Source organism: Alexandromys fortis, unplaced genomic scaffold (genome assembly GCF_014885135.2).
Source record: "Alexandromys fortis isolate MF-2015 unplaced genomic scaffold, M_Fortis_MF-2015_v1.1 scaffold_3, whole genome shotgun sequence".
Lineage (NCBI taxonomy): Eukaryota > Metazoa > Chordata > Mammalia > Rodentia > Cricetidae > Alexandromys > Alexandromys fortis.
In genome coordinates, this window is record NW_026067909.1 from 17179015 (window position 1) to 17202453 (window position 23439).

The 23439-nt window shown below is 49.7% G+C and overlaps 1 protein-coding gene and 1 long non-coding RNA gene across 3 annotated transcripts in view; one reads left to right on the forward strand and one right to left on the reverse strand.

The window, feature by feature from the left end:
* The window catches only part of LOC126498348 (uncharacterized), a 6964-nt gene extending 5236 nt beyond the window's left edge, over nt 1-1728 (forward strand). The window contains exon 3 of the long non-coding RNA XR_007590819.1: nt 1002-1728. This is a non-coding gene — a long non-coding RNA (uncharacterized lncRNA). The remainder of the gene's footprint in view (nt 1-1001) is intronic.
* A 121-nt stretch (nt 1729-1849) lies between these two features.
* Naa40 (N-alpha-acetyltransferase 40, NatD catalytic subunit) lies at nt 1850-17544 on the reverse strand. 2 transcript variants are annotated; one of them, XM_050136883.1, is made up of 9 exons: nt 17302-17544; nt 16645-16719; nt 11403-11498; nt 10462-10514; nt 6364-6459; nt 6121-6279; nt 5891-5974; nt 4534-4611; nt 1850-4285 (listed from the first exon to the last, which is right to left on the reverse strand). In XM_050136883.1, exons 1-9 carry the CDS (start codon nt 17413-17415, stop codon nt 4144-4146), a joined length of 897 nt encoding a protein of 298 aa, XP_049992840.1. In that variant the 5' UTR covers nt 17416-17544; the 3' UTR covers nt 1850-4143. The 2 variants fall into 2 exon arrangements, with proteins under 2 accessions (XP_049992840.1, XP_049992841.1); XM_050136884.1 differs by lacking the exon at nt 16645-16719 and having other exon boundaries at nt 17302-17543.
* Nucleotides 17545-23439: the final 5895 nt, after the last annotated feature.

A 23439-nucleotide genomic window follows, 5' to 3' on the forward strand; every position in this document is an offset into this window, starting at 1 on the left:
CTGAGCCATCTCTCCAGTCGCAATAGACGAGAGTTTTTGCAATAAAAGTGTTATTTGGATTTGATGTGGTGGTCCATGCCCATAAGCACTTAGGAGGCTGAGGCAAGCAAGATAGCTAAAGGGCAAGGCTGGCCCGGCCACTGAGATAGTTCAGGACAACGCGGGCAGCTTAGTGGGTCCCTGACTTGAAAGATAGAGTGCGGGAAACAGTGCAGTGGGAGAGTTTGTTTGTTTGGTTTTAATTTTTGTTTGGTATTGTTGTTGTGGTTTTTTTTTTTTGTTTGTTTGTTTGTTTTGAGACAGAGTTTCTCTGTGATGCTTTGGTATCTGTCCTGGAACTAGCTCTTGTAGACCAAGCTGGCCTCAAACTCACAGATCTGCCTGCCTCTGCCTTGAGTGCTGGGATTAAGGGCGTGCACCACCACCACCCAGCCACCAGGTGTCCTTTACTTGTTTATGAAAGGCTTGGACCCAGGAGATGCTAAGGCCAGTGTCTGGAAAAGTGCCTTTACTGTTCCTGCCCTCAGGCACCTCCCCAAGCACCTGACTTAGAACTCTGACTCTCCAGTCTTCTGTTAGCTTGGACTCACTCTCCTTGGCATGTTGAATGGTACACACCCACAGGAGGCCGGCAAGGGCCTGCACTGGTCTTTAGACTCTGTGACTCTCACTGAGGGTGAGGGAAATTGGGCCTTCCTACATCCACAGGAAACTGACTCCATAGCTGGCGACAGCAGGAGACACCAGGATGGTTTCAGGATATACCCAATATATCCTGGCCAAACCCAGGAGGTGGAGGACAGGGCTTGGCTTACTGTTAGAAAATAGCTTGTCTAGGAACCTGAGCAGACAAGGGGGGGGGGGGGCAGCGACTCAGGGTCCTGGAGGTGTTTGCTCTTCCTGGGGCACAGTTGTCGCCAGGAATCCTGAAGTGGCTGGACACGGCTATCAATGAGGTATAAGTGGAGGGGAGCCAACTGCGTCTGCTTCTGCCCCTGCAGGCACAGCTGTCTGGCCTGGCACCCTAGGATCCAAAAGCCTCAAGATGCTGGTGTAGCCATCTGGGACTTGGGACTCAGGAGACCGATAATTAACCCCTTCAGGACTGCAATGGTGATCAAATCCACATCCTCATATGGAACAATGCTCCCAGCTTTGAGAGGAACCACAGGGCTGGCACTCCGGTTCTCTTCATTGTGGACGGAACCCTGCCGTATCCTTCCCCTGGTGTGTCCAGGTGTACCCAGAATCCTCACCTGCCAGGGACCTCAGTGACTTGTCCTTCACCTACCACTACACCTGACCAAGAGTATGGTGAAGAGGGTCCCTCCTCAGTCCACAGGAAGTTCTGAACTCCAGTTCCCAGGACTACTTCCTGCCTCTGAGCCTGTGCCAGGCTGGAGCCCAGCCTAGGGAAGCAGCTGTAAACTCTCCCAGACATACTGCAGAGGTCTGGCGGGGCTAACCCTTCCTTTGGGCCTCTTTCTCTGTGAAGAGACTTCAGAGTCCTCGCTGAAGACTTTGATGAGGACTACTCTTGAGTATTGTAGCAAACACAGGGACAAAGCTCATCCTTCCACTTACACAGGGGACTGAATTCATGGCTGGGTGCTGACGCCCAGTCAGAGCCTGGCTCGGGGCCTGCTCCAGGATGCCAAGCAGACAGCATTCTGAACATCCCTGACCTCACTCCACAACTTCTGGGAAATGGCACAAATACATACACTTGGGCTCCACTTACCCATGGCTTCCTTCTCAGAAAGGGGGTGGGGCCAGCACAGCCCATGTGCCTCCCAAAAGCAATGCATGAAACCCACTGCCCATGGCACACAGCATCTGGACACCATCCCAGGATCTGAACAAAGTGTCTTTTATTAATGACGTACAAATAAAACTGATACAAAAGGAGACATTTTCCCTCTTTGATTCCAGTGATAAGAAGCTGCTAGGAAAAAATACATTAAACAAGAAACTTATCTTCCAACTTTCCTCTAAAAAACAAAAAATCCTCCAGAAAGTTAAAAAGAACCACACACATTTAACAGCAACAAAAATAACCTGAAATGGGACAGGCTCACTAAAAACAAAAACCTTTTTAAAACATTTTAACACGTCCCAAACAAAAAACAAAAGCGCCTGGTACAGCAGGCTAGACCTTCTGTTTCTCAAAATCATGAGGGTGGAAGATGTAAGCCTGATAAACCAATGGACTCAACACCCACAGGTCTGCTGGTCTTGGCCACCATCCCTCTGGTTCAGTGAGAGATCCTGAAGGGTCCTTTGGGATGTGGTCTGCAGAGGGTGAGGAGCAGGGCAGGCACTCAGCACCACAAGCACCCTGGTGCCAGGTGTCCAGTGACTGAAGACTCTCACCTCACATGGGATTTATACTGGGGGTTCCTTTTGGTTCCCCAAAGTGTGAGGCATCAAAAATTCATGATCTAAGACAGATGAGGATCAGGGAATAACTCTTCCAAGCATGTTCCTGTTTCCTGATTCTTGGAAGGGGCCTACCAATCCCATCTGGTCAGCTTCAACTCTCACCAGGGGATAGTCCCCAGAAGCTAGTAGGCCAGGCAAAGGTAGACCTATTCCAGTGTAAAGCTCCAAGGCCCTCTCCAAGGCAAGGCTGACAGGCCTAAGAACAACACAGGGTGCTCACAGAGGACAGACCATGGCAAAAAAGGACCCTCCATGCCCAGGCTACCATGCAAGCAAGGATCTGAGTGAGAGGTGACTGCTCTGGGAAGACCTGCCAGGACAGACAGCCAGAGTCAGGCAGGGGGTGAGCTGAGCAGACTCTGAGGTCAGGAAGGGTCTCAGAGCAACTGCACAAAGGCAAGTTCTTTGCCATGCCTCAAGGCAAAACTCAGGGATGGCAATGGGGAAGCGGCAAGTGTGTTTTCCTAGGTGAAGATTTGGTTTTGCTTCCTTGGAAGAACATAACCCAGAGATCAGGATGAGTTCAAGTTCTAAGCCTACATTCTCTTCATCCTCTGAAGAGGAAGGCCTTCTCCTGGCCCTGGCCTGCCACTGTACGATGACACCAATGACAGAAAGCAGTGGTAAGCCACTGAAAGGCATTCCTGAGTATCTCAGTGGGCCAGGACAGTGGCACAAGTGCCTCATTGAGGCAGCAAGGGATGGGGCTGGGGAGAACAGGCAAAGAGGCCTGCTGCTGGCTGGGGCTCCTCAGACAGGGAGGATGGGGGGTATAACCCACCTTCAGAAAGCAATCAGCACCAAGAGTAGGAGAAAACGGTATCAACTATACCAGGAAGGAAGGCTCCTTCTGGGGAAGAAGAGGGGTTCCCTGCTGTTACTTCTCTTGAGATTAAGAACAGAGGTATCTGGGCTGAAGAGAGAGGTGTGTGAACAGGCTGGACTGTGGTTTCCTTCTTGAGTAAAAAGGCTGAGTCAAGATCATGAGAAATGCAGCAAAATTCCAAGGCCCAGAGATGCTGCATCCCTAGGGCAAACACGTAAGAGACTGGCAGCTCTTCCTGGCTTTCTCTGCCTTACTGACCGTGATGGAGACATAATCTCCTCCTGAAGTTGGCTTTGGCTGGTCCTGAGATTCCACCCTGTGGATCTATAAGAACACAGCACAAAGCCCTGCATCTTGACATCAAAGAGCTACATGGTCTCCAGGAGAGCACTTGGTCCCAAGAGTAAAAATATCCAAGGGCTGCTGTGTGCCCAGATCTGCATCCAATCCATCCTGGGAACCAGCAGACTCCAGGTCTTTCACAAAGGTGGGGATAAACATTCCATCTGTTCATACGGGGCATGGTGTGGGGCCCTGTCAGGAATTCAGCTGTAGACAAGTGGGAACCTTCCATTTTAGGGTCCCAAGAGCTAAGCAAGGAGGCAGCCACTGCACAAGGATGGGCTCAGTGGCCAACCTGTCACCCTTCTCACAGCACCCTCTCCCTGTGCCCCCTCCTGGCACTCTGCCTTTCCAGGAGGGGGTGGAAAGGCAGCTGGGGTCACTGCTCCCCAGGGTTCTGTGCTCTCAGGGTATGCCTGGCTTATGCAGGGCTAAGGCACCCACAGTTCTGGGGGTACCTGGCAAGTAGCTTAAGACCAGGGAAGAGGACAGGCCTAAGGAGAGTGACTTCACTGGCAAATGGTTCTGTGAGTTCAGTGACAGCAGCCACCACAGTGCCCGCCTGTGTGGGAATGCTGACTATCCCCAAACTTGGTCCTTCGGCTCAGGATCTCGTAAGAACAGTCCTCCCCACAGCATCCAGACATGCTGGGGGAAGAGTCATCGATTTCAAACCTACAAGACAGACAAGAGGAAAGGGTTGGCAGCTGGTTTTACACATGAGCCAAGAATTTCTGCAGTAGTTCTGAGACCCTTGGAATGAGGCAAAGGGACCAAGTCAGAGGGCACTGGCACACCATCTCACAAACCCCAATCCCCACAGACCACGGACAGGATCAGCATGAGGACAAGCAGGCCCCTGGGACCAGCAGAGGGAGCACCCTAACCACCCAGAAGGACCACGCCAGAGCCGCGCTCCTTACTGAAGTGCCTCTCGGAAGAACTGATAGGCGCCATGGTTGTGTTTAAAGACAGTTAGCATCACCTTCTTCATCTGTGTGCTGGAAGGGAGCAGAGAGAACACCTTTTAGAAACTGAATCAAGGGTCTAGAGAGATGACTCAGCAGTGAAGAAAGAACACTTCTGTTCTTCCAGAGGACTGGAGTTCATTTCCCAGCCACAGGGTGGCTCACACCTACCTACCTGCAATTCAAGATTATCCCACACCCTCTGGCTTCTCCAGGCACTGTACTCACATGGCAGGCATGCACATACACATAAAAATATGTAAAATAAAAACAAAACTAAACACACACATTTTATTTTTTAACCTAAGAGTGGTCTATCCGTATGTATGCCTTTATGCCGGAAAAGGGCATCAGATCCCACTAGAGATGGTTATAAACCACCATATGGTTGCTGGGAATTGAACTCAGGACCTCTGGAAGAGCAGCCAGTGCTCTTAACAGCTGAGCTATCTCTTTAGCCCCCAAGACATATCTTGTTTTATTTATTTATTTATTTATTTATTTATTTATTTATTTATTTATTTGGTTTTTCGAGACGGGGTTTCTCTGTGGCTTTGGAGCCTGTCCTGGAACTAGCTCTGTAGACCAGGCTGGTCTCGAACTCACAGAGAACCACCTGCCTCTGCCTCCCGAGTGATGGGATTAAAGGCGTGCACCACCATCGCCTGGCAAGACCTGGGGTTTAATCTTTAGCCCTGACACAGTGGTGCATAGCCATCTGTAACCCTAGGTCCAAGAAATCTGATGCCCTCTTTGGGCCTTCAAAAGGTACCAAGTACAAACATGGTGCATAGACAAACACACAGGAAAAAACACCCATACACTAATAAAAGTAAAAAACAAACTGTCACTCAGCGTTAGTGTAAGCCTTTAATCCCAGTACTTGGGAGGCAGAGGCAAGTGGCTCTCTGAGTTGCAGGCTAGCCTGGACTACAGAGTGAGATCCGTGACAGTCAGGGCTACCCAGATAAAACCCTGTCCCAGACAACAACAAAGTGAATCAATCAATGTATCAATCAATACAGAACAGAGACTAAGGTCAGGCCTCCTTTCTCTTCCTTACATTTTGCCCCAAAAGGAGTCCTCCAGTCCCTCCTCCAGCCTGCAGAGGTCTTGGCCCCCTTGGCACCGAGTCCCTCCCACCACTGCAGGTTGGCCAGAGTACCCCAGTGTCAGGGATCTGTCCCACTTGCCCTCTAACCTAGAGGTGTAAGAAAGCAGGGCCGGCTTTCTGACGGGTCTAGATACATTTTTCCTCCTCAGTGGCCCCCTTGATGCAGCTCTTACCCTACAGCTGTGCGGCAGCCCTTACCTGTTGGCCATGAGCTGCAGGATCTGAATGAGGAACTTCCCCAGGCCTTTCCGCCGCACCTTGCTCTCCAGCTGCACCTCGTAGCTAACAAAGAAAGCAGAGGCGTGCACAGGACAGTGCCAAGGAGAGGATCCCGCTCCAGAGGAGCCTGCTGTCCAGACCCAGAGAGGCTCGGTGGGTCCACCACCTGGTCTCCTCCCTCTCTACCCAAGTTAAGCCTCAGTTCCTACCAGTACAGGACTTCATCCCCGCACTCCACATCAAACCGGAAGTGAGAAAAGGCAACTGGGATGGAATTGTTTTCCCAAGCAATGAGGTACCAGGCTCGGTCATCAGTCATTTCCTCCCGTTTCTCTCGGTCCTTCCAGCCCCATTCACTTTGCTCATACCTGAGGAGTTGGGGCAATCAGGACAGGGGACCTTGGAAGAAAGCCACTGGGGTGCAGGGCTGCCCTCAGTGAGGCCATGCTTACATTGTCTGCATATTGGTTTTGGTGAGGTCAAAGGCCCAGTCCACAGTAGCTGGCTCCAATCCAGACACTCGCTTACATTCAATGGAGATATTCAACCTGAGAGGCGGACAGGGAGACATCAGGCCCAGGGTTCTCACCAGGAACTGCTGTTCCGCCTTTGATGTCTGCCAGGGAGGCATGCCACTCTCAGGCACCCTACAGATGCAGGACTAACAAGTCATCACAGGCCTAGTTCCCGCCGCACCTGGACAGTCTTTATCAGGCTCTCTCTGTCAGCTGCTCTCCTTGGCTGCTTCTCTCTCCCCTACCCGCCCAGTCTCTGCAGCTTCTAGTACTTACCAAAAACACTCTACTCCCGGCTGTTTGTAAGCCCCTGTCCTGCTAACTGCACCGCTGCTTCTCCTCTCACCAGGCTCATAGGACCAGGGCTTTAGCTAACTGCCATCCCCTGCAGAGCAGCTGGGTGACCTGGGCTTTCAAGACTACAGCTCGACACCTCTCCCCCAGTGCAGTCCTACCTGCCTCTTCCTGTGACACCAATGGGGACTGACATGTGCAATGGGATATAAACCACTACTATAGGCATTAAGGTCCTTCATTCCAGTAAGATTGAAAGGAACCAGTCTGAAAACTCAAGATTTTAAGGAAAAAAAATGGGGGGGAGTGGTTGGAGTAACGGCCTGCTGTTAAAGATCACTTGCGCCAGGTAGTGGTGGCGCACGCCTTTAATCCCAGCACTCAGGAGGCAAAGGCAGGTGAATTTCTTTGAGTTTGAGGCCAGCCTGGTCTACAAGAGTTAGTTCCCGGACAGGCTCCAAAAAAGCTACAGAAAAACCCTGTTTTGGGAAACGGAAAACAAACAAACAAAAAAACCCACTTGCTGCTCTTCCAATGAACTGAGTTTGGCACCCAGCACTCACATCAGGCCGTTCACTGGCTTGTAACTGAAGCTCGAGTCAATCAGATGCACCTGATCTCAGGACACTTGCACACACACGATTTAAAATGAAACCAATCGAGCCGGGCGGTGGTGGCGCACGCATTTAATCCCAGCACTCGGGAGGCAGAGGCAGGCAGATCTCTGTGAGTTCGAGGCCAGCCTGGTCTACAGAGCTAGTTCCAGGACAGGCTCCAAAGCCACAGAGAAACCCTGTCTCGAAAAAAAAAAAAAAAGAATTCCCACATCAGGATGGGCAGTAGTGGCACATGCCTTTAATCCCAGCCACTGGGGAGGCAGAGGCAGGTGGATCTCTGTGAGTTTGAGTTCGAGGCCAGCCTGGTCTCTAGCTCCAGGACAGGCTCCAAAGCTACAGAGAAACCCTGTCTCGAAAAACCAAATAAATAAATAAATGGATTCCCATATCGCTGGGCGGTGGTGGCACATGCCTTAAAACACTGGGGAGGGGCAGAGGCAGGGGGAATCTCTGTGAGTTCAAGACCAACCTGGTCTACAAAAGCTAGTTCCAGAACAGGCTCTAAAGCTATAGAGAAACTGTGTCTTGAAAAACAAACAACAACAATAACAAAAAGAACCAACACATTAGAACCATTCAAATCTAGCTCTGTACCTGTTAGCTAGAAAATACCCAAAGTCCAGCCTACAGTAATCTGCATTTCTTTATTCTTTTGGTCTTCTCCATAAAGCTCAGGCTAGCCTTGAATCAGTATGCAACCCTCAAACTCATGGAAAGCCCCCTGCATCAGCTTCTCAAGTGCTGTCGCAGGCATGCTGAAGGAGGATCAGAGCTATAGGAACCATATGAAAAGCAAAGCACTAAAGCCTGCTGATGTGGTCTGCTTCAGAAGAGATCAATTTTTGGAAGTCAAGAGAAACACGGCACATGAAAACACTAAGAGAAGAATCACAGAAGAAATCCCTAAACCATGCAACAACGTCCCAGAAATGGAATAACAAAGCTGCTACAAGAACTGTCATATGTCAGACCCCAGATGGGAAGATGTAAGAGTAAGTGAATTGATTCCATGATCGCCACATAGTTAGTTATAAAAAGTCCCAGCAGGGGCTGGAGAAATGGCTCAGAGGTTAAGAGCATTGCCTGTTCTTCCAAAGGTCCTGAGTTCAATTCCCAGCAACCACATGGTGGCTCACAACCATCTGTAATGAGGTCTGGTGTCCTCTTCTGGCCTGCAGACATACAGACAGAATATTGTATACATAATAAATAAATAAAATATTTTTTAAAAAAGTCACAGGCCTTTGGCATCTACACAGCAGTCCTTCTCCTCCTTGTCCACTTTCTACCTGAGTATTTGCTCATCTTCTCAGTACATCATTTAAGTTTCTAGCATCATCCTATTTGACAGGTAAGAAACAAAGGCTTAAGGTGTATGGGTGGCTTATTCCAGGGGCATAATGCAAAGTCCAGCCATTCTTCACCATCATAGAGAAACTGTAACCTCTGACTTTCCTGAAGCAAGCCAGAACAATACAAAAACATCACTCAGGAAGACAGAAGGGAAAGGCCTGCAACCTAGACCTGCGTGTCAGCTGGGACAGCAGTCACCAACAGCCATAATTACATTCAACAGGCTCCACTGGGCTGGAGAGATGGCTCAGTGGTTAAGAGCATTGCCTGCTCTTCCAAAGGTCCTGAGTTCAATTCCCAGCAACCACATGGTAGCTCACAACCATCTGTAATGATGTCTGGTGCCCTCTTCTGGCCTGCAGACATACAAACAAACAGACTATTGTATAGACAATAAATAAATAAATAAATAAATATTTTTGGGGGAGGGGGAGGGAAAGGGGAGGCGGCAGTGGGGAAGAGACAGAAATCTTTAATAAATAAATAAATAAAAACAGGCTCCACTGACCAGAGCTTTGGACCTAACCCTGCTAACTCCTAAGGAAGAAACCATTAGACCCCAATCTTTTTCCTTTTCCTTTCTTCCCTTTTGCTCTTTGGTCTGAGACAGTGTCTTACTCCAAAGCCTAGGCTGGTCAAAAACTCACGATCCTTTTGTCTCTCTAAACCAAATTTTTAGACCCATTTCTGATTATAAAACTAAGGCAAGATATACAATGTATACTCCAGGAAAAAAACAAAAACAAAAAAAAAAACCACTTAATTGGGAATGAAAAGCTCCTTCAGATGGAAGGGCATACTCCAAAACGTCATTCAAACTCATGAACTTTCTGAGCCTCAATTTTCTAATCATAAAATGCAACAGTGGGCCAACATATTCTTTTTTTTTTTTTTTTTTTTGGTTTTTCAAGACAGGGTTTCTCTGTGGTTTTGGAGCACCCTGGAACTAGCTCTTGTAGACCAGGCTGGTCTTGAACTCACAGAGATCCGCCTGCCTCTGCCTCCCAAGTGCTGGGATTAAAGGCGTGTGCCACCACCGCCCGGCTCATCATATTCTTTTTTTGTTGTTTTTTCGAGACAGTGTTTCTCTGTGTAGCTCTGGCTGTCCTGGAACTAGCTCTGTAGACCAGGCTGGCCTCAAACTCAGAGATCTGCCTGCCTCTGTCTCCCAAGTGCTGGGATTAAAGGCATGCACCATCGCAGCCTGGCTTTATCTGATTCTTTGAACACAGAAAATTATAAGTCCTAAAAAGGGCAATCAGAGGGCTGGGAATGTGGCTCCTGCACAGAGTGGTCATCTAGGACACTTAAGGCTATGGGTTCAATTCTCAGTGCCAGGAAAACTCAAAAACTGACAATATTCTGTTGTTGGGCGGTGGTGGCGCACACCTTTAATCCCAACACTTGGGAGGCAGAGGCAGAGGCAGAGGCAGAGGCAGAGGCAGAGGCAGAGGCAGAGGAAGGCAGATCTGTGAGTTTGAGGCCAGCCTGGTCTACAAGAGCTAGTTCCAGGACAGGCTCCAAAGCTACAGAGAAACCCTGTCTGGGGGGGACTGGGGCGGGCTATCAGTTATTAGTTGTGCAACCTCAATCATATAAAGTCTTTGCACACCTACCAATTCCTGCATCACCTTAACTGGGAGACTGTATCAATAGGAAGCACCAGCCAGTTGTTGCTTTTTCATAATGGAGAAAAACATGCAAGACTCTGGGGGAGTGACCGCCCAAGAACCCCCAGGAGACAATCATTAGGAAAGCCAGCACAACTCACCCATTGCGGTCATATTTCTTGAAGACTGGGAACGCCTCCAGAGGGTCTCCAAGCTGTAGAGAGAAAGAGTACACAAAGATGAACGAAGACACTGGTAAGGTGTGGGACCATGTCAGCTTTACGTGGTGGGAGAGAATGAACACGACTGGCCTGTGGCATAATGCCTGACCCCGTGTAGGAATTCCAAGAAAGAGGTGACTGATCTGCTTGAGTACTTCAGGAACAAGACTGCCAACTAACTACAGCCTGCCCATCACCCCAGATGGAAAGCACAGGCTTGAAGGGTATCCATTCAGAAGCACAGCTGTTTACCATGATGGAGATTAATAAAAAGTGACGTAATGGGCTAGAGAGATGGCTCGGGGGTTAAGAGTACTTACTGCACTTCCAGAGGGCCTGAGTTCATTCCCTAACACCCATATAGAACGGCTTACAAATTCCCATAACACAAACTCCAGGGGACTTTAAAGCCTCTGCCCATCCCCATCACACCTACACTCATGTGCACACAACCCTCACCACACCCCCACAAAATTTGGAAAAAATGTGAACTATAGCATGAGACTCGGCCTGAAAGCTCCCAGGCCCAAGAGCTGATTCACTTTAGCTGATTCACTTTAGCCCCAGGGGCCAGGCCACTGAAGCCTTGGGTAAAGCAGAGTTTACAGCACTCATGGGTAGGCAGTAACCTCTGAAAGAAGGAAGGGTTAAGAACACCATGTGCCATGTCTCATGAGAGAGGTTTCCTCACCCAAAAACAAAGTAGCAGAAAGTCTCCCCAAGTCCCCTATCAGGAAGTCCTGTTCACACTTTCCTCTGTACCTGAGCCAACTCTGCCTAGGCATAGGCCTGTGTGTACGATGCCACAGATCTGCCACTGGGTGGCGCCAAGAAGTCAAATAAAAAAAAAATGAAGTTGAGGAATTGAAAAGGAGAGTCACCCTGTTGGCAGCATCCACTTTGGCACAGACAGCATCCATGGCCGCTCGCTCCTCCAACCGCTTCTGCTTCTTCTCCTTGGCTTTGCTCGACTTTCTCTGCAACAAAGAAAACACCACCACTAGAAGGACTGTGACTCAGAGGAATCCAAGGGGCCTTGTACCATTCACCTGGCCCTGCAACAGGAAACCTGAGTGTGTGGCCCAGTGAAGAACAGTGTTCGCTCATGGTCCTGAGGTCAAGGAGGAGACACAGGGCTCTTGAAGAAGAGCACTCCTCCAGCTGTGATGCTGGGAGTGCTGGCCATCGGGCAGCCTGCTGGCCCAGCATGGTGCATTTTCCTACAGAGGAAGCACTCACTTAGGGAAACGTTCTGGGATCTGAGGTGGCCCCAGACACTGTTCCTTTATGTCTTCTGACTCTGAGAGACACAGTCCCATGGAATCAGGATCATATGCACATGAAGGCCAAGGCACACTGGCTCACAACACAGTACAGAGCCACTCCAGAAGCTTTGCCCAGTGAAGGCCAACGAGTGGCAGGTACAGCATGAGGACAAGCCTCATAGGTTCACCTCAGGGCAGGGGTGCCACATCGTCAGCAAGACCAAGCTGCAGGGGCATGACAGCGTGGACAGGCAAAGGCAATTGTCCCTACCTGCATCTTGACCAGACCTTATCTGAAGACTAATGTGGGGCTCTCTCAAAAATACCTCCTCCACTGGGGGATGGGTGGTCTCAATACTGTAGCTCAGGCAGGCCTCCAACTCAACTGTCTCGGATTACAGGTGTGAACCATGTCCCATTTCTCATCAAAGGTGCTTGTTCCTCTTTCCCTGCCAGATCCTACAACAAAAGAGCCTCATGCTCTGGTGCTGTCGTGACTACGGCTACAGAAAGGTGCTCAATGACAGCCTGTATCTCCTGACTCCAGCCCTACCTCTCGACAGCTCACTGGAAGGTGAAAGAGCATCAATGCCAATGTGACTGTGGCACTGCCTGGCCCTAGGACACAGCATCGAACAATCCACATTTACATGAATTGAAAACCAGCTGCTAAACAGCTGGGTAAGTTCCAAAGCATAACCTCAGCCTGGATTTCTAAAGAACAACATTGCTTAACTCCTGCCTCAGCAACCAGAAGGTAAAAGAATTACACACAGAACTCACAAGATTCTTATGACAGGCAAAATGCCAGCAGCATCTACTACTGCTAAGCACTATGCCAGGAACCAGGCTAGCTCCCACGTCTAACCTCCCCCAAGAAAGGCACATACAGAGAGCAGAGCAGGATTTTGTCCCTGTGGTGCTGAGAATGGAACTCAGGGCCTTGTGCGTGCCAGGCCAGTGATCTAACATTTAGCTACACACCCGCAACCCGAGACTGTCTTCACAGAGACACAAAAGGGAAGAGGCTGTCTTCACAGAGACACAAAAGGGAAGAGAGTGGCCCCTCTCCCAGATAGGTTTTCAGCATTCATTTCTCCTCTGGGACAACACTGACATTGGTTAACAAAACACTTTCACAGAATACATGAGCCAAGGCTCAGAGTGGAAACCATCAATTACCTTTACACTTGAAGAAACTGAGGCTCGCCAGGCAGTGGTGGCGCACGCCTTTAATCCCAGCACTCAGGAGGCAGAAGCAGGTGGATCTGGAAGTTGAGGCCAGCCTGGTCTACAGAGTGAGTTCTAGGACAGCTAGGGCTGTTATACAGTAAAAGCCTGTCTCAAAAAAAAAGAAACACACACACACACACAAACAGAAACTGAGGCTCAAGAGAGTATGACTCATGCACAGCTCCTCAGGCAGCAAAGCGGCCAAATGAAGATAACCTCAGGGGTCAGCCACAGATGCAGTGTTTGTGCAGCAGGTCGCCTGTCTCCCAGGGGCAGAAGCAACTAGACTGCCACTCAGTCACCAAACAAAGACCTTCTCATACCCTGCAGAGATAAAGCTGGACGCCTCAAGTGCTCTCAGGCAACCACTCAGCAACTCCTTTCTTGATGCCTACCTACCTGGAAATCAGTTTCCACAGTGCCGCCCCATACCCGACCTCAGCCCTAAGGCAGAAGCAGGGAAAGGAAAATGACAGATCAAAGTCTCCACAGCTTCCCCATGGAGTATTAGCAGCGCGAGCTTTCCATCAACCAGAGCAGGCTGCGCCCCACCTACCACCCCTGAATGATCATTTGAATCTCCAGGGAGACTGGGGTACAACCCAGCTTCACCTTCACAGGAGATAGAAGCCCCCTTCTCCAGCCTGCCAAGCAGACAGTCAAACTGTTGGACTGTCAAATAACAGCCGGGGCGGGAGGAAAGGTGCTGGAAGGCAAGCATGGACTGTCAGGCCCCCAAAAGCATGATTCCTGGGTTCCCTCCACAGCGTCACATTTTTTAACACAGCCGAAGACTTGTTACGCAGGTTGGTGAGCCAGGCAACCCCCAAATTGAGGCTCAAGGCTGCCACCACGGAGACTGAGATACTGAAAACAGCCCGTAAGCACTTAGCTGCCAGCACAGAGAGGGGTGGAGGCAGGCTGTAGCAGGCTAGGCCACACGGGCAGGGGCTCCCCCTCAACCCCAGCAAGCACCAGTTAGAGTGGTCTCCCACTGTTCCAATTAGCTTCACTGCAGCCTTGTGGAGGGAAGGCTGTCCTGCAGGGACGAGGGAAAACTTGGCTAATTAAAATGAACAGTAAAGCTCATTGTGGTTAAGTGTCTTTCCCATGGGAGCTTTATATAATAAAAAGAGTGTGGGATTTTGAGTCAAGAGACCTGGATTTGATTCTCAGCTCTTTTACTTAATAGCTGTGACTTTAGGCATGTTACTTAAAACCCTTTTGGCAAGTTACTCAATTTGTCAAAACCTCAGTTTCCTCAACCATAAAACGGGGCTGCTACAGAGATAAAATGATACTATGCATTGGATAGAAATTCTCTTTGGCTATACCTGTGCTACTGCCCAACTTCATCCATGGCAAGGAGCTGTATTACACTGAGCTATACACATCTCCAGCTGTAGACGGTCTGTGTACAGAAATACACTAGTGTTGGACACTCTGCTTGGTGCGTTTTTTTGGGGGGGTGGGGGGATAGGAACAGGATCTCCTATAGCCCAGATTGGTCCCTAACTTGCTATGTAGCTAAGGTTGACCTTGAATTCCTGTTCCTCCTGCCTCCACTTCCTGAGTGCTGGAATTACCAGCTTCTGTCAGTTCATCCAGTTTATATGGCTAGGGATCAACCCAGTGCTTCATGCATGCTAGGCAGGCACTCTACAGAATAGCTAAAGATCCCTCACCCTCTGCCACTGCTTTTCTAAAGAGGACGTGCTGGACAGCTCAGCTGGGACTAACTCAAGCCACAGAGCCCGGAAGTTCTGAAATGTCTTAAACCTGCCTTGGACTGGGCTCCACCAGGCAACCAGTCGGGGCGGATCTACTTTACTTACCACTGTGTGCATCCAGTGCTCACAAACAGGACACCCAAGATTCACATTTAGGCTTGAGCCGTAAAGTATACGTCCCTTCCATGATATCACATGTGGCTGGTAGCTGCACATCTGATCTCCCTTCAGTACTCCTGTTAAAGCAGTAACTTTACACAATTCTGAGAGGCCCAGGAGTCACAAAGAAAAATAGGAAAAAAAAAAAACCAACCCTACAAACAAAACACAGTGGCTGCTTCCAGAAGAGACTTGACGTCATTTAGATTTCAGTGTCAGTGCTCTATGCAGCTGGTTTTGGCAACGAGAGAGATCTAATGTACAACTCAAACCCCATGAGTAGTAACTAGTACACAAACACAGGAGAAGCGGGTGGTGGTGGCACACATCTTTAATCCCAGCACTCGGGAGGCAAAAGCAGGAGGACCTGAATTTGAGGTCAGCCTGGTCTACAGAGTGCATACCAAGACAACCAAGATACACAGAGAAACCCTGTCTCTAAGGGGAAAAAATAATCTTGAAGAGGTGTTTCACTTGCTGCCCCCCTCACTGAGCCTGGGGTAAAGCAGGGTACTACCTCCTTGGAATGGGTGGAGACTACAACTTCCAGCTTTGCAGTAGGGCGTGAGGGTGGGGCCTGGTGAGCATAAGAGGAGTCCCGTCGGAGTCGGCGAAGGTAATTCAAGTCTCTGCTGCGTTCTAGGCCAGGAGACACTCTGAAGGGGGCTGTTGTGAGAAGCATCTCCAAAGTAAGAGCAATAGAGCGGGACCCAAAGGAAGCAAAGCCGGCAGCACATCTGGGCCTGCTACTTCAGAGCCCCAACGAGGACTAGAGTACCTGCGGCATGCTACCCTCCTTGCTGAGGGCTGTCTGCAATGGCTGGTCCTGGGCAGAGTTACGGTGTAATACTAGAAACTTGGACTTCATTTAGCTAGTTCAACAACAGCTGGGGCCTAGGATCACTTATCAAATCTAAGCTAAATATGCCAAGGTCTCTAAGCTCGATTTTCTTCATATTAGGTAAACAACAGTAAACTGCCTGAACTATGACAAATGCTTTGGGAGTTTTTGTTTTTTCTTTTTTGGATACTGGAGATTGAACTCAGGGCCTTACATATGCTAAGCACGGATCTATATAACCCAGACCCCCGCCCAAAGTTTGTTTTGACATGGGTCCCCAAAAAGTTTTCTGACACAGACTAATTTTCTTCTAACAAGCTGATTTGTTTGTGAAAAAAAGAAAAAAAAAACTAGGTTAGCTGTCACTAACTGAGGACAAACCCAATGAGGTAAAAACAGCACCGATCCACTTATGATCCTTAAAGTGAGTTTGAGAATACAAGCAAAGTAGCAGCCACTGCTTATACGGCAACTAGTGGGCTATTTACATCCATTACCTTGCTTAGTCTGCAGCACTATCCTAAGAGGGAGGTCATGTGCCTCACACAGATGAGAATAAAATTAAGAAAGGCCTCATCACTGGCAGGGTCAAGCAGCTAGCCATGAAGATGGGGCTGTCACTGAGTCATCTGGTTCCAAAGTCAGGACTCCCTAAAGGTGTTGCAAATCCCACACGAACCCTAATAAGCCATGCTCAGGAAGGGCCAGTTACATTTTTAGGAGGGTGAACTCAAACACAAGACACTGCTTTTTCCCAGTCCTAGATCTGCCATTCCAGGAACGGACATGGAGAAGCATCTTCTTAACAGGTGGTTACTACGCATCCTGCCTGGGGCCATCACCAGTGGCTCCATCCTCCCCGCTCACCAGCACAACCCCCCCTCCAGCAAGTCACCTGCAGTGATGTGACCAAAAACAATGAACCTCTGAGACCCACTTTCCTGCAGTCAGGGGCTGAACGGACAGGCCTCTGTGGGAAGAAGACTATATTTTATCAGGAGCAGGAGGAAGCTGGTAACGACGACCCAAAAGTATAGCGCAACAGACTGGGCTGAGGCTTGAGTAGCGGGAAGCAGATTGCACTGCGGCTCTGAAGGAGACGGGGATGGGGTCCAGCGCCCAAGCCATTGTGAGTGTGACCTTGGCCGTGCGCCTCCTCGCCTCCCTGCCTCAGTTTCCTACAAGTCCGGGTTGCAGAAAACCGTTGGGACCGTGACAACCAGATGATGGGTAACCTCAAGGAGCAAGGGACTAACCACAGACACGGAACGGGGTTCGGGAGTGGGGAGGCACACCAGGAGGTCAGAAAGGCAGGAAGGGGCGCGAGGGGCGCGGGGCGCGGAGGGAGGCGGGAAAAGGGGACTCCAGGAGGATTCCTAGGCTAGGCTCAACCCGGGGACCCTTACAACAGGGGACTCCGGTCAAGTGGGGGTCGGGGGTCACGTGAGGCTGGAGGGGGTCAGGGTCACGTGAGGGGGATTCACGAAACAATAAGGACGCGGAGGATGAAGAGCAGCTATGTACTTCCCATTACTTCTCCAGCCTCACTTACCCCCATGGTTGCGGCAGCGGCGACCCTCGGCTGCTCCTTCTCGCTCTTGCCGGTAGGGAGGCGGCAACGGCAGCGGGCGAGCGACAGCGGAGCGGCGGGCCACGCACTGCGCATGCGCCACACCAATCCCCCGCGCGTCCTAGCGGGCCCCGCGCCGGCGCAGAACCGGATAGAGCCGGGCGGCGAGCGCGAAGGCGCGCAGGTGGAGCGGTCGCCGTGCGCGCGGAGGGCCTGAGAAAGGCGGGAGGCGCGGCGGAGCGTCGCGCTAGGAATGACGCGCACACGCCGGCCCCGCCCCTTCACCAGTGCGCGTCCGTAGCTATGGAAACGACCACGCGGTGCAGGAGAGCGCGCAGGCTTGGGAGTTATGCGCCTTGGAGAGGCTCTGTGGGCGGTGGTGGGGGCCGCCTTGGCGGGCACAGCTAATTTCTTGGGAGGCGTTCCGGCCGTCTAGAAGCTAACCCTCGGCATTGCGTGCCTTTTCTAACCAGTCCTGCTATCCATCCTGCTCACATTTGTTCACACAGCATTAACGTGCACCTACACTGTGTTGAACCCAGGGGACATTAGAAGTTACTGCGGTCTTAAACTTCGCTGTTTAGAGGGAAAACGGGCGTGCAACTACCGTGTAAGTGTTGTTTAAAAGGCGGCTGTTAAAAGAAGACCTCAGGTGTCCTGGGTAGTTTTCATTTCAGTCTGTGCAAACACCTGGGAGTGTGACCTCCGCATGACCTTGCATGGGAATCACCTGGGGAGACGGGGCAGTTTGTAAACCCCTGGGACTAACCCTGGAATCTAGGGAAGGCGCGAATCAGAGATTTGGCTTTCTTGTGATTTGTTTTACTTGGTTTGGGGTGTCCTCCTCTCCCGCACCCCGCACCGCCTGCCCACACTGAGAGGATCAAATCCAGGGCTAGGTGAGTTATGTCACTGAGCTACACCCCCCCGCCCCAGAGTCTTCACTGATACACAAAAAATTAGAGAGCCAGCGAGCGCTCCAGACTTAATGGATTTTTCAGATTTTAATCATCCTACGTTTATTGCTCAGAGAAGCTGTAGTCCTGGCAAAATTCAGTGAGTGCCTACTGCACCGAATGTACTGTTCTGGTCAGCAAAGAAAACAACGCCAAGGCAGGGGTGGGTAGCTCACACCTGTGACCCCAGTACTGAAGAGACAGGAAAGCGGATCCCTGGAAGTTCGAGGCAGTATTGGTCTCTATAACAAGTTTCAAGCCTGCCAGAGCTACTTAGTGAAACTCTGTCCTCAGAAAGGAAAAAGGAGATGAGAAGGTAAGAGAAGGAACGGATGGCTCAGCGGTTAAGACCACTAACTGCTCTTCCTGAAGACCCCAGCACGTTGGCTCACAGGTGCCTGGAACTCCAGCTGCGGGATCTGACGCCCTCTTCTGGTCTTCACGAACACTCCATGCACGTGGTGCATAGGGATACATATGCAGGTAGTGCATAGGGATATATATAAATATCAAAAAATTTAGCCGGGCAATGGTGGCGACGCCTTTAATCCCAGCACTCAGGAGGCAGAGGCAGGCGGATCTCTGTGAGTTCGAGACCAGCCTGGTCTACAAGAGCTAGTTCCAGGACAGGCTCCAAAACCATAGAGAAACCCTGTCTCGAAAAAAAAAAATTAAAAGAAAGATAAGAAAGGAAACAGTAACAGACATGAATGACACTGCTGGTATTTTCTAGAAAGGAGATAATAAACTAATTAAACAAATAATATACACAGAACATTAGGTGACCTAGATTCCATGAAGAGAAATAAAGCAGGTCAGGAAAGGGTAAAGTTTATAGTTATAAGTAGGATTCTTGGGGAGGGCAACATGAGGTGATAGTTGAGTTAAAATCTTTAGGGATTAAGAGAGCAAGTCATAACCAGGATTTATGGTGCAAGCCTTTAATCCCAGCACTCAGGAGAGACTGGTGGATCTCTGAATTTGAGGCCAGCCTGGTCTACAAATTGATTTCCGGAACAGCTAGGGCCAACAGAAAAACCTGTCTAGATAGAACAAAAAGTGCAAGTCATAAGGCTACTTGGGAGCAGGGCATTCCAGGCAAGGGAATGGGGATTGTCAAAGAGTTCAAGACATCTTACCGCCAAACTACCTTCAAGTGGAAACACTATTGGTTGGCACTCCTAGTATTAAGTATAGTATGGCCAGTGGATGGAACCCGCAGGAGGATAATACAAGTGGACGCAGGCAGGCAAGAAGTGTTTCCTTCGAAGTGCATAGACTTGCAAATTTAAGTGCATAGACTTAGAATATTGTTGGAAAGTTTGAATGGAGGAGTCACCCAGCTGGCTTAGGTGTTCAGAAGAAGGGCTGCTAATTTGAAAGTCAGTGCTGTAATCAAGGGGTGAGTCTGTGCCCCACAATAGGCAAGAGAGAGAAGGCCAGGAGCACTGAGGGCAGAGATGGAGGAGGATTTGCTGGCGGAGTGGATATGGGGTGTAAGGGATGCATCAAGATCCATCCCTTCTTAGGGTGGGAAGAATCAGGAAGTCTGGTTTTGGGAGAGGTTGTTTTGGTTTGGTTTTGGTTTTTCAAGACAGGGTTTCTCTGTGTAGCTCTTGCTGTCTGGGGTCTTTGTAGACAAGGCTGGCTTCAAACTCACAAAGATCCATCTGCCTTTTGTCTCAAGTGCTGAGATTAAAGGTGTATGCCACCACCAGCTGGCTAGGAATTCTATATTTTTATATTTATTGGTTTTTCAAGACGGGGTTTCTCTGTGTATCCCTGGAACTTGCTCTGTAGACCAGACTGATCTTGAATTTAGAGATCCACCTGCCTCTGCTTCCTGAGTGCTGGGATTGAAGGCACGTGTCACCATGACCCAGCCAGAAATTTTCTATTTTTTTTTTTTTTTTTTGGTTTTTCGAGACAGGGTTTCTCTGTGGCTTTGGAGCCTGTCCTGGAACTAGCTCTGTAGACCAGGCTGGTCTCGAACTCACAGAGATCTGCCTGCCTCTGCCTCCTGAGTGCTGGGATTAAAAGCGTGCGCCACCACTGCCCGGCTTCCTTTTTTTTTTCTTTTGCCAGTATTGGGGACTGAAGCCAAAGTATCATTGATTTGCCTTTGAGCTATGTCCCCAGTCCTATACAAGGAATTCAGACAAACCACCTCCGCACCCAAGTCACCTGAGAAGACCCAATACCCTATTATTGTCCCCGAGGCAGCATTCTCCTGGATGCCTTATTTATTATTTGAGACAAGGTTTTTCTGTGTAACAGTCCTAGGTGTCCTAGAACTCAATCTGTAGATCAGGCTGACCTTGAACTCAAAAAGATCTGCCAGCCTCTGCCTCCCAAGTGCTGGGAATAAAGTGTACCACCACTGCCTGGCCCTCCTGAACATCTTTAAATATTGGCCTTTTCGTTTTTTCAGGGCATCCTAGGCCTCGGTCTGGTCAGAGGCTTAGAGTCAGACCAGCTTGGCTTTAAGCCCATTCCTTGCTTTGTTACTGAACACTTCTCATTTCTTTTTTCGGATTTTTAAGTTATGTATACAGTGTTCTGCCTGCATGTATGCCTGCAGGCCAGAAGAGGGCACCAGATTTCATTACAGATGGTTGTGAGCTATCATTTGGTTGCTGGGAATTGAACTCGGGACCTTTGGAAGAGCAGTCGGTGCTCTTAACCTCTGAGCCATCTCTCTAGATTCCCTCATTTCTCCCTCCCTCCCTCCCTCTTTCTGGCAGTTAACATCTCTAAGACTCAATTTCCTTACTTGTGAATAAGACCACTGAAAGCAGCCCTCGGGGGGGGGGGGGGGGGGTTGTGACTTAAACAAGACAGCTGCAGGACCTGGCAAGGAAAGGTCCCTTCCTTGTCCCTGCAAACATCCTTCCGTTCTGAGGGTGCTTTCTATTAACACCTCACTAACCATTCCCCGAGGGTTACAGAAGCCCTTGTCTGTTCTCCTTCTGACTTCATAGACAGGGATACTAATACCTAGTCTCACCCATGTCTGGAGTGTCTCTGGCAGCTCTTCCCACCTGCCCCCTGGATAATCAATCAATCTCTCTCTCTCTCTCTCTCTCTCTCTCTCTCTCTCTCTCTCTCTCTCTCAACACAGGATCTCTTGTAGTCCAAACTGGCCTCAATTTTGCTATAGAACTCAGGCTGGCTTTGAACCTTTAATCTTTCTGCCTCTACCTCTTAGGTGCTAGGACTTGAGGGTGAACCAGCACACCTTAAGTCCTTCCCCTTTTCTTCCCTTTCCTCTAATGCAGCCACTCCTCCAAACACCTACAGCCCTCCTTAGACACTCAGTTCTCTGCTTAGTGTTGTTTTTAAGTTCCAGGAACTAGGGAGGGAAGGCTGTGTGTGTGTGTGTGTGTACCTCTCGGTGTGTGTCTGTACGTTGTATGTGTCTGTGCGTTGTATGTGTCTGTGCCTCTGTGTGTGAGACAGGACCCCCTCCCCCTGGAGAGGTATGGTGTGGAAGGAGAGTCATGTATAGCTATCAGGTGAGAGTCCCCCAAGTTCCCAGGAGAATTCTATTTTAGCTTCCTCACCTCTATATCCTAGGCTTCATACTAGGATTCCTTCCCTAGTTTTCAGCTCTGCTCCTCCCTGCCTCTTGCTTGCCCTAGGGCCTCCCCTCTACAAGTTGTTTCAGAAAAGTCACTCTCCTTTCTGTTTGCATCCCACCCACTCCCGGGACAGGCTGGGCCTCTGGGCTCCTGGCTCCCCCGGCCTCGTGCCCACATTGAGTTTAATCAGCTGTGCTGAATGCTCTGCGCATTCCGGCCCTCTCCACAGCTTCTACTCTTCTCTCTCTCTCCTTCACTTGGATAACACAGGACACTCCTGTTTTTGTGAGGCTCAATTAAAAGCCTGTTAGGAAGTCTGCCTGTAATCCCAGACCTGAGGAAGCTGAGGCAAGAGAATGGTGAATTCCAGCACTAAGGTGCACAGTGATGTCTTGTCTCTCAAATTTAGTCTCCATATCACAGATCAGCTGATGTGGGAGTGTCATATATCAATCTGTTGATTTCATTGGTTAAGTTATAATAAACCAGCTGCTTGGCCTCATGGCTGGAACATAGATGGGAGGAGTAAACAGAATAGAATTCTGGGCGGAAGAGGAAGTGAGGTCAGACTCTGCTCTGCTCCCGGAGAGACTCGGCTCTCCGGATCACAGACGCCATGCTCAGCTCTCCCGGGTAGACGCGATAGCTCTGCTCTCTGAGGCACACGCGATGAAGATGGATGTAGGCTAGAATCTTCCCGGTAAGCGCACCTTGGGGTGCTTACACACATCATTAGAAATGGGCTAGTCCAGGTGCGAGAATTAGCCTGTAAGGGCTAGAGTTCATGGGCCAAGCAGTTCTTTAAATGAATACAGTTTGTGTGTTGTTATTTCGGGCATGAGCTAGCCAAGCGGCCGGGGTGTTGGGGACGCAGCCCCGCCGCTCTTATTTCAACAGATGGCTGCCCAACGTGAGGCTAACTGAATCCACAAAAAGCCTGAGAAAGCTTGGGAAAGAATGGAGTGAAGCATGTTTTCTTGGTAGCACAAATTTCTTGGGTCTACTCTGCTTGCTAGAGGCAAGCAAGCGCTCTCATCTAAGAGAGGCTTCCTGACTCAGCTTCAGCTGCAAAACCCTGCAGCTCATTAAGAGGTCCTGCCACGAAACACTTAAACGGTGTTGGTGAAAAGCTGAACGCATGCTTTTCGGTTTTCAGCCGTAGCAGGAAAAAAGCTGTGCTGTTTAAAAATGCCGGCTTTCTGGGCCGTCCTGCCAGGGCAAACTCTGACTGAGGCAGGAGGGCCAACTACCGAGAGAGGACTTGACTGTTGTCTGTTGTAGCTCGCTGGCTGGCAGGGACCTTGAAACGCCATAGAATTGTGGCTATAAACATGGCTACAGCCTGTATCTCCGCCATGAGGCTGGAAAGCTAAGGAATGGACTGGATCTAGCTGGCAAAGCCACGGCTTTAATCCTACTCATATTGCTCAGTAATTTAAAGGCTCGTGTGGTCAGAAAAAGAGAGATATACAGTAAAGAGATTCAAAGATAAAGAAAATGTTTAAATGATTTACAGTGTGTTAAAAATATATGCAAGCTAAAAGTTAAAAGTTTTAAAAAAAAAGTAAGAAAAAGAGAAGTTG